This window comes from Phacochoerus africanus, chromosome 15 (genome assembly GCF_016906955.1).
Source record: "Phacochoerus africanus isolate WHEZ1 chromosome 15, ROS_Pafr_v1, whole genome shotgun sequence".
Taxonomy (NCBI): Eukaryota; Metazoa; Chordata; class Mammalia; order Artiodactyla; family Suidae; genus Phacochoerus; species Phacochoerus africanus.
The window spans coordinates 26,439,217-26,457,620 of NC_062558.1; the positions used below are offsets into that span (position 1 = coordinate 26,439,217).

Consider the following 18,404-nt stretch of genomic DNA (forward strand, 5'->3'; position numbering starts at 1 on the left):
AAAGGAAGAGGCAGGCTTTTCTGACCCCTACTCCCCTGGGATGATAAAACTGTAGCCCACCAGATCCTCTACAGCGCTTCTGTACTTGCCTGCTTGCACCTCTCACAAGCGTCCTATCCTAATAAATCTATTTCTTGCCTATCACTTTGTCTCTTGCTGAATTCCTTCTGCATGGAGACGTGACGAACCTGAGCCTCAGTGAGTCCAGACACAGGGTGAGTGATTCTAATTTAAAACCAGGAGTTCAAGTCCCAATCTGGGTCTAAGCTGGGCTCAAGTCCAGGCACATGGGTTCAAGTCCGAATCTGTGTTCTGGCTAGGTTCAGGCCCTTAATACTGTCAGTTTCAGAAGCACGATTCACAATAACCAAGACATGGAAACAACCTAAATGTCCATTGACAGAGGAATTGATAAAGAAGATGTGGTACATATACACAATGGAATACAACTCAGCCATTAAAAAGAATGAAATAATGCCATTTGCAGCAACAGGAATGCAACGAAGTTTCTCATACTAAGTGAACCAAATCAGAAAGAGAAAGACAAATACCATATGATATCATTTATATGCAGAATATAAAGTATGGCACAAATGAACCTGTCTGCAAAACAGAAACAGACTCGCAGACATAGAGAACAGACCTGTGGTTGCCAAGGAGGAGAGGGGAGGGAGTGGGAGGGACTGGGAGTTTGGGGTTAGTTGATGCAAACAGTTCCCTTTATATTGGATAAGCATTGAGGTCCTACTGTAGAGCACAGGCAACTCTATCCAGTCTCCTAGGATAGACCATGATGGGAGATAATATAACAGAGGCAGAGGGGAGTAAGCCCTCCTGCCCCTGGGGAGTTGGCACCATACAGGTAATTGAATGCCCTTATATGGGTTGCAGTCAGGTTGGTCCCAGAGGCTCCACAGTCTGCTTTCCTTAAAGGTAAGGGTTGGGATCTGACACCATGGCTACTGATCTGGCACTGTGCAGAGCATCTCAGACTTAGGTGGGCCAACCAATGTTTCCTGTAAGTCTAGGTGAGGCAGTGAGAGAGCAGGGGACACCCCTCAGTGGAGTGTTGGTAAACAGGCTTAACAACAATGGCAAAAAGTCATGGTTTGTGATGTTTGCCAATTTCCGTGGTGTAAATACCGACAGTCACTGAATAAGGGATGGGGGGCGGGGAGATACATACAATCCAGCTAGCTCTCACAAGCTGGTATGGTACTGGTTTTTAGCACATTCCAGTCTTGATGTATCAACACCTCTTCAAAGGCAACAGTTACCTTCCAAGAAACGTGGGAGTAGGCAGGGCATAGCCAGCCCCTTCACAACTGCCCAGCTTGTGGCCAGCCTGATTCTAACTCAGGGCAGTAAAAATCTCTAGAATTCGAAAAGGAGGAAACTCTGGGATGGAACCATAGCCCCCTCTACTAAGACACTGAGACATTATTTACCATCTTCCTGTAAACACAACTGACCCCAGAACTGGAAGACACAGAACAAACCACCAGACTCTTTAAAACCTCGCCCACATAGCATGGCTTCTCTCCCTCACTTTGAGACGCCTTCTGATAGTGGCCTAAAGAACTATTTACATACACAAATCCACTGCCTGTTAATGAACACATTCCCTTTACTTTGCATAATTGACACTAATCTTGTGGGTTAATTAGACTTCTATGTGCATTTGATTCAGGAGATTTAATTTGACCTCTGCTCTCCTGCTGAGAGCAAGGGACCCAGGCATGCATTTCTTTTTGGCTAGACTTCTCAGGTTGAAACACTTGGACACCCAGCCCTTACCTACCCCCACCCCTTCAGATATACAAACAATCCTTCTAATGATGGTGAAAGCTGGTGTTTGATTCAGTTATCGGTTCAGGACACCAGATGTGTTTACTGGCTACGAGTGGAAGGAATGACTGAGGAAGGGGTGTTACAGGTAAAAGGACTGGGTGGAATGTTTGCAGAGTTTTTCTCAGTAGCCTGGAAGTGTTCATTTAAGAAAATGGTTGCCAAAGGGAAGCGGGAGGGAGTGGGATGGACGGGGAGTTTGGGGTTAGGAGATGCAAACTATTGCATTGAGAATGGATAAGCAATGAGGTCCTGCTGTACAGCACAGGGAACTATATCTAATCACTTGTGATAGAACATGATGGAGGGTAATGTGAGTAAAAGAATATGTATTGGGTCACTTTACTGTATAGCAGAAATTGACAGAACATAGTAAAGCAACTGTAACAAAAATTTTTTCTTTAAATTAAAAAAAAGAAAATATGTCCAATAGTGGAACTGGATATTTCTTCCTTTAGTGTTAATCTTTACAGGGAAATACACTGGCAGATTGTATCAAGAGTTCTAAAAAGCCATCGAACTTTTTGATTCTAAGAAGCCAACTTAAGCAAAAATGAAGTGGACAAAGATCCACACAGAAGGTGATTTACTGCTGCACTGTTTGTAAGAGTAAAACTTGGAAACAACTTAAATATCCAAAAATACAGATAGTGTTATTTACGTAATGTTGAATCTGTGTGATGGATGATTAAAATGTTTTTGAGGAATATTTAATGTCAAAAGAAGAGGCTACTGATATAAGTGAAAGTATGTTAGAAATCTGTGTACATATGATTCCAAATGTGTAAAATAAGTAAGTCTACTACACATTTGCTACACACGAATGTTATCTATGTAGGAAACAAGGAAGGAAATGAACGAACATGTTGGTAGTGGGTTATCCTCAGGTAGAAGGGATATTGATACAGTATTTGTTTTTTTCTCAAATAACTTTTTACAAATATTCTAAAATGAGGATGTGTTGCTTTTATACACAGACAGCAATTACGTTACATAATTATCTTGAGTCTCACATCGCATCCTGATGCATCATGGTCGGCTCCTGCCTTTAAATTCCTCCTCAGTGAAGACTAAGTCTAATCCTTTATGACTCTGATGCCCATTCTGATGCACCTCTTTCCCTGGCCCCACCAAGCAATTCCCCAACACCAGCTGGGTGTCCTACAATTCAAATGACTCTCACTCTATCTCCCGGGAGATAGTGTCAGATCCCAAAGGTTAAGGCTCAGTTCCAGAAGATCGCCCCCACCTTCAGATGTCATGGCCAGTTCTGGTTGTTATCTGTGCTTCTGACCAACTGGTTAGAGACGGAAGGTGTCAATGACCCCCTGTGTGGGTTCCCTTAATTCGCTGGAGCAGCTCACTGAACTCAGAGAAACATTTTACTTACTAGATGACTGGTTATTATGAGAGGGTGTAACTCAGGAAGAGATGCAAAAGGCAGGGAATGGGGAAAGGGGAGGAGCTTCAGACACACCAGGCGCCACAAAATCTCCATGTGATCACCAGCCCGGAAACTCCCCAAACCTAGCCTTTGGGTTCCTTACATAGGCATCACTGATTAAATCAGTGGCCACCGGCCATTGCAATTTCCGTTCCCCGGTTCTCCCAGTGCAGGTCAGAGGGGGCGGGACTGAATGTTCCAGTCCCCCAAGCCTGTGGTTGGTTCCCCTGGCAACCAGCCTGCATCTTAAGGTGACCTGAGAGGCTTTCCAAAAGTCACCTTAACATTAAAAAAAAAAAAAAGTACCTTTATGCACTCATCTCAGAAAATTCTAAGGGTTTTAGGAGCTCTGTGCCAGGAAAAGGGATGAAGACCAAAGAAAACCAAATATATATTTCTTACTATAAATCACAATAGTGCACCCTTTGTGCAAAGGACAAACTAACACTCTGTAAGAAAGCAGCAGTAGAAAATTGACAGAATACTGTAAACCAGCTATAATGGAAAAAAAATCATTAAAATAAAAAAACAAAAAAACAAGTCTTCCAATTAAAAAAAAAAAAAAGAAAGAAGGAAAGAAAGAAAGAAAGCAGCCTCTGATAATCAAGGGAGGACAACAGAGATGACACAGCCGGGAAGACCCGAGGATACTGTGAAGAGAATGAATAAACCTCCTCAAAGCAGAATAGACGGTCCTAATTAGTCTCTGCTCCAAAAGCCCAAACAACAGACCCTGGGAATCAGGGCCCTGCCCTCGCTGCCAGAGATGCCAGATGGTGCTGCAGGTGGTGTAAGCACCTTCAGATGTCTAGGCCAAGATGCAAAAACTCCGCTAAACACTGGTTCATGTGAGTCTAAGGCAAGGCAGTTAGGCGGAAACTAAAAGGGTCGCGATGCAGAAACGAGGTGGTCCTGCTTACCTGTTGCGCGCGCCAGGAGCCAGGCGCTGGCATACCACCGCGGTGGTGGCGTGTTTGCCGCCGTTTCCCAGCTCCTGCTTGACGTCCCACTGTCGGGGCTCACTGGTCCGCGTGCTCAAAATGTTCACCCCCTTCTTGACCTTGGCTCTGCAGGGAGGAAGAGGGCAAGAGTGAGCCACGGATTAACGACTCCGCTTTTGCGACAATGCTGGATCCTTAACCCACTGAGTGAGGCCAAGGATGGAACTTGAATCCTCATGGAGACTATGTCAGGTCCTTAACCAGCTGAGCCACAATGGGAATGCCTAGGGGACTATTTTTATTTTTAAATTTCTTTTTTTTGTGCACCATGGCACGTGGAAGTTCCCAGGCCAGGGGTAGAATCTGAGCCTCAGCTGCGACCTACACCATAGCTGGGACAGCACTGGATCCTTAACCCACTACACCGAGGTGGGAACTTCAGGACTATTTTTAAAAATCCATAACAATGGGGAGGAGAGTTGTAGCAACAAGCAATTTGGGGACCGGGAAGCATATGTACAAGGGAGTAAAAGAATGAGCTGAAGGTCTAAACTAAGTTGTGAGTCATCAGCAAGAAAAGCCAGGAACAAACAGAGTTTTTCCACAGAAAGTCCCCAGTCTCAGGCATTGGCAGGAGTCACTAAAAAGGGGAATCAATGAGGATGAAAATAAGGAGGATCAGCTAAAAGTGTGTTTATGAAGCCAGATGCAAATGCTCTTCCTTTTCACCGTAACAGGGTGACAGACAGACTCCATGTTGAGCCCAGAGTTCCATGAAAATTTGAGACTTGGGTTACCTTGCTGAAAACATAGAGTCATTAAGTGATAGTACAGATACTGAACAGTGAGCTTTCTAGGCCTTTACCCCCAACGCTGGACATTGATCCTCCAGGAAAAACATCAAATTCTAGAGTATTTGGTACGGAGGCTGGTACCTCTCCAACCAGCCAGCCAGGTTACCTGTCAGTGACGCTTACACTCAGCCATTCCCACCTGTCGACTCAGCTTCTAAGGGATTTTCAGCCCCTCACTTTCTTTTATATGAGCAAACAAGAGTCAAGACTCTTAGGACACTGAGAAAAGTTTCTACATGACATAGGCAACAAAACAGGCAAAACAAACAACAAAAACAAACGCAATGTGTAGGAAATAGAGCCTAGGCAGGAAAGACCCTAATTAACAAAAACCATAGTCATCACAATTATGGAACAATCAGAGAGATACTGCAATCATGAAACAAACACAGATCACTATTTTTTAAAAAAGTCCAGGAGTTCCCGTTGTGGCTCAGGGGAAACGAACCCGACGAGTATCCTTGAGGATATGGGATCGATCCCTGGCCTCACTCAATGGGTTAAGGAGCCAGTGTCGCCACTAGCTGTGGTGTAGGTTGCAGACGTGGCTCAGATCTGGCATAGCTGTGGCTGTGGTGTAGGCCAGCAACTGCAGCTCCGATTCGACTCCTAGCCTGGGAACTTCTACATGCTGCGCATGTGGCCTTAAAAAGTAAATTAATTAAAAAAATTTTTTTTTTTAAATTAAAGGGGAAAAATGGGCCTTTGGAAATTAAAAACATTGCAGCAGTAATGGAAAGTCAGTGGCATGGTTGATGGATAGAGTTGAGGATATTTGTCCCAGGAAGCAGAGGGGAAAAAACACAATGAAATAGAAGACAGGAGAGAAGATAAACCAAGAGGATTAATTTGAGGTTCAACATCCTGACAATATAAAAAGCACACAGACGAGGGAGTAGGGGTCATCATGAAGAACTTCAAGAAGTTTCCCCAAATGACAGGACGGGCGTATCCAGACTGGAAGGGTCTCCTGGGTGAGGAACATTGTGAGTAAAAAGAGACCTGCCCCGAGGCACAGGGTCTGTACAGTTCAGGATTCTGGGTACAGAGAGGTGAATTCTGCAATCCTCCAGGCTGAAGGAAGGATCTGGGATTAGAATGGACTCAGAATTCACAAGAGTCTCTTTGGGAACCAGAAGGGATGACAAATATTTCAAAAAATCAGAGGGAAAGGATTTCCGACCTCCTAATCAATATCCAGCCTAAAAATGAGGAAAATGTTTCTGGATAGGAAAGTTTTCCACCAATGTACTTCCTACGCCCTTTCTCAGAAAACTACTTGAAGATGAGGTCCATCAAACAAGGCGGCAGAGTTCCCTGGGGGTGTAGCTGGTTTAGGATCTGGCATTGTCACAGCAGCGGCTTGGGTCTCTGCTGAGGCTCAGGTTCAATCCCTGGCCCGGGAACTTCAAAAAAATAAAAGGGGGTAAATATAGACCAAAAAAAATCACAAGACGCAGGAAACAAAGATCCAACATGTGACAGAGATGAACGGAAGGTTTAAGAGAGGTCCCCAATTACAGTCAAGTACCAGCACAAAGAAGACTTCGCTATTGATGTCTTTGGGAAACTGGAAATTTCCTAATAAATTCAAGGTGAAAATATTCTGAAAGGAGACCTAGATTATCAGAAAGGGTTTGGGAATAAATAAGAGCTAAACACACAAAAAAGGAAGAAAAATGAAAAAAAAAAAAACCACCAAATTTGTTTTTAATTCTGATGGTAAAACATCAGAAAAGGAAAAATCATCATCATTTAATACTTGATTTTGTTGTGATGAGTATACATACTTGTAATATGTTAAATAGTGGCTGTTAATCTAGACAAAATATGATTATATTGGAGGGCTGCAGACACAGAAAGAAGTTGGGGAGAAGAGATATCCTTACCCCCATTTTTTTGCTTTTTTGGGGGGGAGGGTCACACCTGCAGCATGCGGAAGTTCCTAGGTTAGAGGTCGAATCTGAACTACAGCCACCAGCCTACGCCACAGCCACAGCCATGCCAGATCTGAGCTGCGTCTTCCACCTACGCCACAGCTCACGGCAACACCAGATCCTTAATCCACTGAGCAAGGCCAGGGATCCAACCCTCATCCTCATGGATACTAGTCAGGTTCGTAACCCCTGAGCCACAATGGGAACTCCCCAAAGAATTCTTATATACCTTCCCCAGTGATACTGTCTTAGGTCACCACTGTATGTTGCCAAAACCTGGAAACTGCCACGGCTATGAACTAAGTTCAGAACTTGTTTAGATTTTTCTTGTTTTCAGTGCACTTTAAAAAAATTATTTTATTGAAGTATAATTGATTTACAATGTGCTAATTTCTGCTGTTCAACAACATGATTCAGGGATATACATTCTTTTTAAATATTCTTTTCCATTACGGTTTATCACAGTATATTAACTAGAGTTCCCTGTGCTCTACAGTAGGACCTTGTTGTTTATGCATCCTATACATAGTTTGCCTCTGTTAATCCCAAACTCCCAGTCCATCCCTCCACCCCCGTGGCAACCAAAAGTCTGTTCTCTCTGTCTGTTATGTGCATTTTTTGGGGGGGGGGGTATCTAGTTCTATAAAATCACATCACGTGTGTAGACTGCAGTCATCACGATCAGAATACAGAAGAATTTCATCGCCATAAAGATCCTCCCTAAAGTTACTTCTTATTAGACACGCCCACCACCCACCGCTCAGCCTTGACAGACGGCTCTGTTCTCTAGCGCCGTCATTTTGCCCCTTTTTAGAATGTACATACAGTTCTTACCAACAAACTCTGCAGAGCTATTCGACTTCTTAAATTCAGGCTGAGTTATATCTTATGAAAGGAACAGCTTAAAAAAGCGCACACACACACCTGCCCTCCTAACCTCACAGGGTGGAGATGAGTCCTTGTGAATTGTTAACAGGCTAGACATGGCCAAGCAACCAGGCGGTTACTAGGAAGGCACCAAGTGGGTGGGAGGTGGTGGTGATAAACCACTTCTCCATTCAAATCAGCGTCACCTCCCCCACACACCCTGACACCCCCAGCAGCAAAAGCACATCAGTGGCAGGAACAAACCTTCTTTCTTTAGAAAGTTCTTCCCAATCTTACTTTATGTTATTTTTTGTCTTTTTGCCTTTTCTAGGGCTGCTTCCCTCGGCATATGGAGGTTCCCAGGGTAGGGGTCCAATCGGAGCTGTAGCTGCCAGCCCACGCCACAGCCACAGCAACGCAGGATCCGAACTGCGTTTTCGACCTACACCACAGCTCATGGCAACGCCGGATCCTTAACCCACTGAGCAAGGCCAGGGATCGAACCTGCAACCTCATGGTTCCTAGTTGGATTCGTTAACCACTGCGCCACGACAAGGGAACTCCCTTCCCAATCTTACTTTTAAGTGATTTGCAAAATGATTTTGCTAAAACACCCTTGCCACCCAGGCCAGGAGGAGACCCAGGTAAGCCTGACACATTAGCATGTGAAACCCCCTCTTTGTCCTCAAGCAAGGGAACCTCCCACCTCAGTGGCCCACAGTGACTGCCTCAGGAAATGTGACTGTGATTGAAATTCAGTTTGGCTGCATCTGGATTGTGCTCAAGACTCCAGGTTTCACTGAAGCTACAAATTGTTCTTTCCACTTCACAGTTCAAGAAAATCGGAGGATTCTTGTTGGCTGGTGCAGTGGCTGGTTTCATCGCTGAGTGGGGTGGGACGTTGAGCCTCGGGGATGGAGGGAAGGCACAGCTTTTAAAAAAGCTGATTTTGTTAATTAGGTGTTTTCTTTGATGAGGTCAGTGGATGTTCCTGTCTAAGTCAGGGAACTAGCTGTTGCAGGAATTTGGGTCCTAGTGAAACTGACAGCACTAATGGCCTGAACCTAGCCAGAACCCAGATTGGGACCCAATCCCAGCCAAAACCCAGATTAGGATTTGACCATCCCTATCACTAGGACCAGAAGTTTTGTAATGAGAGAGTTAACATACAATGGGATTGGAGGATAAAATTTGGGGATGCCTGGTTTCTAGGGAAGACGCTAGTGCACGTTCGTGGGTGGTGATGTGAGAGCAGCCCTTTCTCAGCATCCATTATGGAGGGGAAGACAGTGCACCAGACGCAGGAAACCCAGCTCTGGTCCTGTCTCTGCTGTGATGAGCTCTACGACCTTGGGCAAATCACTCAGTTGATCTCTGCTCTTTCTTATCATCTATCCCTAGGGGATGGCCATAGTTCGGTGGTCCCCAGTATGTGAGACTACTGTCTCTAGTGGTCAGAGAGATGGTTTCAGATTCTCAGAGACAAAAATGAATAATGCCAACGTATCATTTTTCGTCGATCACATTCATGTTGAGTACCGACTTTTCCTGGCAGGCACCATACTGGATGCTGGGATGCCGGGATGCTGGATGCTGGGATGCCGGGATGCTGGATTCTGGGATGGATGCACAGGATTCAGGTGTGGGCTGGCCCGTGGTGGTGCCTCCTGTCTTGTTCCGGTGTACCTGAGTCGGCTCATGCCACATGTTTATAATTGATGCTACTATTCAGTTTTTTTAGTGATTAAAATTCCTCCTCTTTTCAAAATGTGCCTGACTCAGGTGTAATAAAGGGATGATTAAATATTCCTTAAAGAAAATCAATGTTCGGTACAAATTCTGAATGCAGGAAGCCTAATTTCCATCCTCCAAGCCATCCATCTCGGGGTCAGTTATAATTGCCATGTGAAATGCTCTCTCTGGGACTTTCTCAAAGCCACTGAGATGCCTGTGCGAGCATCTGTGCATCTTTTTTTTTTTTTTTAAAGGCAAGCTTGTTTTAATTAATTAATGAATTAATTGGAGCATAGTTGATTTATAATATTGTATCAGTTTCAGGGGTATAGCATAGAGATTTTTTTTTCAGGTTATGTTCCATTATAGGTTTGTTCTGTGTGTGTGTGTTTTTTTTTTAATAATTCAATGATTTTCATATTTATGGTTGTACAACTATCATCACAATCTAATTTTAGAACATTTCCATCCCAATCTGTGTCTTGAGGAGGGGTACAGGAGGAGGCCAGGTACCATGTGGTCTCTGGCCCTGTAAGGCTGAGTCTGGTGAGGGGCTCAACAGGACTGTTAGCATAGGTTAAAAAAAAGGAAACATAGAAGCAGTTTCTATTGAGTTGAATCATATTTCCTTCCAAATTCAGACGCTGAACTCCTAACCCCCAGTTCCTCAGAGTGTGACCTTCCATGGCTTAGGGCCTTTATAGAGGGAATACAGGCCAAGGAATTGGAATGAACTCCAATTCAGAACAACTGGTACCTTATATGAAGGGGGAAATGGCTTATATATTATTTATTTATTTACTTTAAGATTTTAATTTTTTTCTATTATAGTTGGTTTACAATGGTCTGTCAATTTCTGCTGTTCAGCAAAGTGGCTCGGTCATACATATACACATACATTCTTTTTCTCATCTTATCCTCCATCATGTTCCATCACAAGTGATTGGATAGAGTTCCTGGTGCCATACAGCAGGATCTCATTGCTTAGCCACTCCAAAGGCAACAGTCTGCATCTCCTAACCTTACCTCCCAGGCCATCGCACTCCCTCCCCCTTCCCCTTGGCAACCACAAGTCTCTTCTTCATGTCCATTATTTTTTCTGTGGAAAGGTGCCGTATGTTAGATTCCAGATATAAGTGATATCGTATGGTATTTTGTCTTTCTCTTTCTGACTTATTTCACTTAGTGTGAGAGTCCCTAGTTCCATCATGTTGCTGCAAGAAGGGGAAATTTATAACAGACACCAGACAGGGGAATGCCATGTGAAGATGGACATGGCTGTCTATGAGCCAAGGGGAGAGGCCCAGGGCAGATCCTCCCTCAGAACTCTTAGAACCCAAATCTGCCCTTATCTTGATTTTGGACTTGCAGCCTCCAGAACTGAGAGACAGCACATCTGTTATTTAAGCCACTCAGTCTGGGGTACTTTTTAAAATTTTTAATTAATTGAAAAAATTTTTTTGGCTGCGCCTGCGGCACGAGGAAGTTCGCGGGCCAGGAATCGAACCAGTGTCACAGCAGTGACAATGCTAGATCCTTAACTGCTAGGACACCAGGGAACTCCTAGGAGTGTTTTGTTTGTTTGTTTTGTCTTTTTGCCTTTTCTAGGGCTGCTTCCCTCGGCATATGGAGGTTCCCAGGGTAGGGGTCCAATCGGAGCTGTAGCCGCTGGCCTACGCCAGAGCCACAGCAACGCAGGATCCGAACTGCGTTTTCGACCTACACCACAGCTCATGGCAACGCCGGATCCTTAACCCACTGAGCAAGGCCAGGGATTGAACCTGCGACCTCATGGTTCCTAGTCGGATTCATCAACCACTGCACCACGAGCCGCCTGCAGTATATGGAGTTCTTAGGCCAGGGATCAGATCCGAGCCGTGGTTGTGACCTACCCTGCAGTTGTGGCAATGCCAGATCCTTAACCCACTGTGCCAGGCCAGGGATAGAACCTGCATCCCACTCCAGAGATGCTGCAGATCCCATTGTACCACAGCAGGAACGCCCTTGAGGTGCTTTTTATGGCAGCTCTAGCAAATGAATACAGTAGCCAACATTGAAATAAAATCCAAAAGCTTGTATACGAAAATCTGAATTTCTGCTTTTTAACCCATTGTGATGTTTCCTCATTCAGCAAGCACCATTTGAACGTGTCACAAGCACTAAAAGCTGTTCTTGCTGACGAATATCCAGGGAGCCCACTTTCTTCTCTTGGAAGAGCCCCCCGCCCCCGGAGTTGAGAGAGAGAGAGACAATGAACCCAAACATAAGCAAGACAAACAGCATGTCACATGCTGGCAAAGGTTATGGGGGAAGATAAAGCTGGGGAGAGAATACGGGGTGGGGTAAGGGAGGTTTAAGTTTGAGCAGGGTGGCTGGGGAAGGCCACTCTGAAGAGGGGCATTTGAGCAAAGATTGAGAGAAGGTATGGGAGTACCATGTGGATGACGAAGGGGGAGCCCACTTCCAGTAGGGAAAGTCTGCTACAAAGGCCCTGTGGTAGATAGAATTCTATAGACGCCACCCACAGTTCCTGTTCCTGGTTATTCAAACCCTAACCTTGCTGTTAAGGGATTTTGCAGTTGGGAATTAAGGTCCCAAACCAGTTAATCTTTACATAGGGAGGTCTGATTTCATCATATATCTTTTTTTTTTCATTTTCTAAAAACTGAAGTATAGTTGATTTACAGTGTTGTGCCAATTTCTGTGGTACAACAAAGTGATCCAGTCATATATATATATATATATATATATATATATACACACACACACACATTCTTTTTCTCATGGTATCTCCCATCATGTTCTATCCCAAGAGATTGGATATAACTCCCTGTGCTGTAAGGCAGGACCTCATTACTTATCCATTCTAAATGGAATAGTTTGCATCTACCCACCCCAAAATCCCAGTCCACTCCACTCCCCCCCCTCCTCTCTCTTGGCAACCACAAGTCTATTCTCTATGCCTATGAACCTCTTTCTGTTTTGTAGATAGGTTCATTTGTGCCATATTTTATTTTAAAAAAATTTTTTAGTCTTTATTTTTATCTTTATTTTTTTGCCTTTATTTTTAGGGCTGCACCCACAGCGTATGGAAGTTCCCAGGCCAGGGGTTGAATTGGACCTGTAGCTGCTGGTCTATGCTATAGCCACTGCCACAGCTATGTTGAATTCTTTAACCCACTGAGCCAGGGTAGTGATCGAACCCACATCCTCTGGGATACTATCCAGGTTCATTACCACTGAGCCACAGTGGGAACTCCCATTTATGCCATATTTTAGATTCCACATGTAAGTGATATTGGTACAACCACTATGGGCAACAGTATGGAGGTACCTCAGGAAACAGAAATACCATATTATCCAGCAACCCCACTCCTGGGCATCTACATCAGGAAACTAAACATAGAATTATAACACATACAGAGTTCCCATCGTGGCTCAGTGGTTAACGAATCCAACTAGGAACCATGAGGTTGCGGGTTTGATCCCTGGCCTCACTCAGTGGGTTAAGGATCCGGTATTGCCGTGAGCTATGGTGTAGGTTGCAGATGTAGTTCGGATCTGGGGTTGCTGTGCTATGGTGTAGGCCGGCAGCTACAGCTCCGATTAGACCCCTAGCCTGGGAACCTCCATTTGCCAAGGGTTCAGCTCTAAAAAAGACAAAAAAAAAAGAATTATAACAATAATCCAACAATCCCACTCCTGGGCATATATCCAGACAAAACTATAATTCAAGAAGTTACATGCACCCCAATGTTCATAGAAGCAATATTCACAATAGCTAAGACATGGAAACAACCTAAATATGCACTGACAGATGAATGGATTAAAAAGATGTGGTACATATATACAATGGAATACTACGCAGCCATAAAAAATGAAATAATGCCATTTGCAGCAATATGGATGCAACTAGAGATTCTCATACTGAGTGAAGTAAGTCAGACAGAGAAACACCTGCCCTTTAAAAGCAGAGTTTTCTCTAGCAGATGGAGAAAGCGGAGATTCTGCTGCTTCTACTCAGATGCCAGTAGCATCCTGCCCCAGTTGTGACAACCAAAAATGTCCCCAGACATTACCAAATGTCTTATGGGGATTAAACCATCCTTGGCTGCAAGTCACTGGTTGATATGGCCCCTCTTAGCAGTGAGTAGGCATATTCTTATCCTAAGGTGAGGACCAAAGTAGCTGATACCTACCCAGGCAGATGGTCAGTTTTCTAGGTCAGACTAGATGCTTCATTACTGGAATCTTTCATGCATTCTTTCCTTAGAGACCTTTATGAAAGATGCAAACTTTGGGTCCTAACCTTTCTCTGCCATGGAATGAATATTGTTAATTTCCTTTGTCCTTGGAAATACAGACGGCACCCCAGAGCAATCACCAGCAGCATGCTTATACAACTGGCAATATGAACCACACAGCAGGGGGAAAGCAATGAATGAGTTGTCCACATCAGAGCATGAAAGGTTTGTTCATCTTTGAGTAATGCAGATAAAAGGGTTCACCTGCACCCTGTGTCTATGGACTTCCTCCCTCTACAAAAGATCAAATGGATGGAGAGGAAGGTCAGAGAAATCTCTTTATGATAAATGTCTGTCTCTACATGTCTCACTTCGCTTCAGGGTCTGTCTGCTATGCACTTTCCAAGCAGGTCTAGCTAGAACAAAGTTAGGAAGCCAGCCACCCCTGGCCTGGCCCCCTACATGGAATTGCCATGAAGCAAAACCTCGACATCTCCAAACGAGCAGAGCAATCAATGCCCACTGCATCCAGTCAGCTGTTCCACACTCTCCACCAATATCACTGTGGGTGTGGCAGTGGGGAAGCCTCCTGCCATGTGTGCCTACTAGCTTCTAGATGGCACTTTGCAAGTGGGGCAGGCTGTACATAAAGGCATAGTCCACTGATGGTTGGCCCTTCCATGATAATAAAGATTCATAAATTTATATCCACATTCACCAGGTAATCTGACAAGTCCTATGAAGCGAATAGGGCAGAGAAAATAGGCTGGGGATTTCTGGTACTTCCAAGCACTTAAGGGAAAACATTTTCAAGAGTTTCCACTGTGGTGCAGCAGGTTAAGGATCTGACACTGTCTCTGTGGTGGTGCGGGTTCAATCCCTGGCCTGATGCAGTGGGTTAAGGATTCGGCGTTATCACAGCTGTGGCATAAGTCGCAGCTGTGGCTCGGATTTCATCCCCGGCCTGGGAACTTCTATATGCCATGGCTGTGGCAAAAAAAAAGGAAAAATAAAAAGAGAGAGAGAAAACATCTGTCTGGGATCAGGGTCTGTATATAAGTAAAATGACTCTGGTACTCATTGTTCTACTCACTTCCTTGAGTCAAAGTGGCTACCCTGGGTATCAGGGGATGATTAGTTGCTCACCTGAGGTTAGATCCATGTGAACCATCCACCTGGGTTTCCCCAAATCCCACCTTCAACTTGCTGACATTTCCTTTCATGTTCTGTAATACCATTTAATATTTTTCTTTAAAAGAGATATCCCCCTCCCTTTTTCTTACGTAAGCAAATTAATTTCAAAAAGAAACTATGTGTGACTACTGCAAATAAAAAAGAAACCCCTTTTTCTAAATGCCCGTTAAAATAAACACATGGTGACAAATGTAAAAAACATGTCTGTTCATGAATCTCATAAAATAGCATCTTTTGCCATAAGCATGCACATCACACTTGGAGAAGCTCCCATATACATATAATTTTAAAAATACAGAGTTTTCTTTTTTGCTTTTTAGGGCTGCACTCGCCGCATATGGAGGTTCCCAGGCTAAGGTTCTAATTGTAGCTACAGCTGCTGGCCTACACCACAGCTCACAGCAACACCAGATCCTTAACCCACTGAGCGAGGCCAGGGATCGAACCTGAGTCCTGGATACTAGTCATATTCATTTCCGCTGAGCCACAACAGGAACTCCACTGTTTTCTTCTTAGTAGCATAAGAACTGCTGTCTCCCTGTCCATCATCTAGAACCATCACCCCATCCCACCAGCAATTCACTGAGATGGGGACAGCTGAGTTACCCCCGCCCCCTGCCCCAGGGAGGGAAAGGGAGACAGTGCCTTTCCCAGATCAGGACCCTAGGAGGTCCCAGGAAATGAAGAGGCAAGAGTGGTTCCAAGGATGCAGAAAAATGTTCCAGTGGTCATCACTGCGATTTCTCAAAAGTAGTGTGTTTGCATCTGCATGTGTGCCTGTGAAAACTCTCCAATTGTCACCATTGCAGTTTCCAAAAAAAGATTGTGTGTGTGGCCACTGTAACGTGGCTCGTTCCTCTGTATATAGAATGCCTTACTCCCTCATCGACAGTGGCCATGGGGGGCCAGTTCACCTGAAACACTGCTCCTCACCTCTCTGGGATGTGCCTGAAAACAGCTGCAAATCAAACGGTTTTCCAATGGACTATTTGTTTCCTCTTCTGTTTAGCTTAGCAAATACTGTCCCTTTTTGGTCATTACCTTTTTCGGCCTCAAATTTGCCTTTGATCTTGGGTGTCCGTGAAAATTCCTTTATCGGCAATTGATCAAATGTTGGAAGCCAAGGTGGGTACTCAGAGAACACTGGGGTTTCCTAAGCACTGTTGCTGTTTCAAGCTCCGTTATTTCCTTGTTTCCTGTTCTGGTCTCAGGCAATGGGCTCCTTGCTTCTTCTGTTGCAAACTTTGGCACAGGAGCCGTTCATTCATAAAATAAGTGCCAATGTTCACAGATTTGTTCTGAAAGAAACTCAATCCATCGCCTACTACTGCCATGGTTTTCTTTGAAACTTCAGGCTGGTCAGCATAAACCAGTGGTCAGCTGGCTGTTAAATTTGCAGGAATTCAGCAAGCAGGTGGTTAAACACAGCAATTATTCAGATGCAAATGAGATAAACCTACAGTGGAATGATCTACATTAGAAAACAAAGTCAGGGAGTTCCTGTCGTGGCGCAGTGGTTAACGAATCCGACTAGGAACCATGAGGTTGCGGGTTTGACCCCTGACCTTGCTCAGTGGGTTAACAATCCGGCATTGCCGTGAGCTGTGCTATAGGTTGCAGACGTGGCTCAGATCCCATGTTGCTGTGGCTCTGGTGTAGGCCGGCAGCTACAGCTCTGATTAGACCTCTAGCCTGGGAACCTCCATGTGCCGCGGAAGCGGCCCAAGAAATGGCAAAAAGCCAAAAAGCCAAAAAAAAAAAAAAGAAAAAAAGAAAAGAAAACAAAGGCCAGAGTTCCTGTTGTGGCTCAGCGGTTAGCGAACCTGACTAGCATCCATGAGGACTCCGGTTTGATCCCTGGCCTCACTCAGTGGGTTAAGGATCTGGCATTGCCGTGAGCTGTGGTGTAGGTTGAAGACGAAGCTTGGATCCTGCATTGCTGTGGCTCTGGTGTAGGCTGGCAGCTACAGTTCCAATCAGATCCCTAGCCTGGAAACCTTCATATCCCATGGGTGCGGCCCTAAACAGACCAAAAAAAAAAAAAAAGAAAGACAGAAAAAAGAAAATAAGGGCAATCAGGACTCAAAACTCATAACTCCTTAATTATTTTGCTACAATTTACAATGATCTAAGCTCTAGAGGTTCGTTGACATATGTCTGTGGAGGAAGTTCTATTTAACGGAGTGCTACTGCACACCACTTCTCAACTCTGTGTTCAGTGTTATCACATTGGTAGTGTGAAACTGATGACGGTGAGAGTATATACACCAAAGAAATTGGCCAACACTACAAACGGGGCCTTTCCCCTCTGGAGAGCCCAGTCAGTAAACACCTACCAGCACACCACCAGTGCTAACTGGATCGAAGCTCAAAAGGACGATTTCCACAGTAAAGGTTTCCAGCACCATGCATGACAATGACTGCCTTGTTCTCAGCAAATCACTCCTGGTCTGGACCCAGCCTCTCAAACGCATGATGAGGATTCTCCAGTTGCACACTCCCTCCCCCCACCCCACCCACCCATTTTCTGCCCTTCTTTGGTCTCCTTTGCAACCTAGCATCACCCAGGATGCTCTTCCCTTTGGCTCCGATGGAGCTGGGCCAATGGGAGACATACAGACCAGATGGACGGGCAGGAAGAGGGGGAAGGGCCTGTCTTGCCCTCCATTCTGCACCACGATTTGGGCAGCAGCTGTGTCCTGCATAGAGTCAGCCCCAACTCCAAGGCTCCAGCTTCCACCAGGCTCTGGTGACACTGGTCCCTTGCCTACTCCTTCAGGCTTAGGGGTGATAAAGCTGGTACCTGCCTGCCTCAAACTTGCCTGCACCTCTAGAAACAGTTTCTTTCATAATAAACATTTTCCATGGAACTTGAGGGTGTGTGTCTTTTGTTGGCTGCTGGGAGCCTAATAGGTGGCCTAGGATGTCTTCCATGTACGGTCCACCCAGTTTTTGGTCTCGTCCTCCAAGATGGCAGTGATGATTTCATGACAACAAAGCATGTCCACCCATGCCCCAATGACTGGTCTTATGTTTCTCCACTTTCTTTTTTCTTTTTTGCTTTTTAGGGCTGCACTGCGGCATAGGAGGTTCCCAGGCTAGGGGTCTGATTGGATCTGTAGACTCCGGCCTATGCCACACCCACAGCAATGTCAGATCTGAGCTGGGTCTTCGATCAACACCACAGCTCAGGGCAACACCAGAGCCTTAACTCTCTGAGCAAGGTCAGGGATCGAACATGCAACCTCGTGGTTCCTAGTCGGATTTGTTTCCACTGCACTACAATGGGAACTCCTTCTCCAGTTTCTTGAAGGTGTTCATTTCGCTTGAATCACCATAGA

The 18,404-nt window shown here is 44.9% G+C and overlaps 1 protein-coding gene across 1 annotated transcript in view; it reads right to left on the minus strand.

Moving 5' to 3' along the window:
• Positions 1 to 18,404, minus strand: part of TMEM132C (transmembrane protein 132C) — a 399,704-nt gene that overhangs the window by 139,356 nt on the left and 241,944 nt on the right. The window contains exon 3 of the mRNA XM_047761948.1: positions 4,213 to 4,359. Coding sequence (XP_047617904.1) covers positions 4,213 to 4,359 — 147 coding nt within the window. The remainder of the gene's footprint in view (positions 1 to 4,212; positions 4,360 to 18,404) is intronic.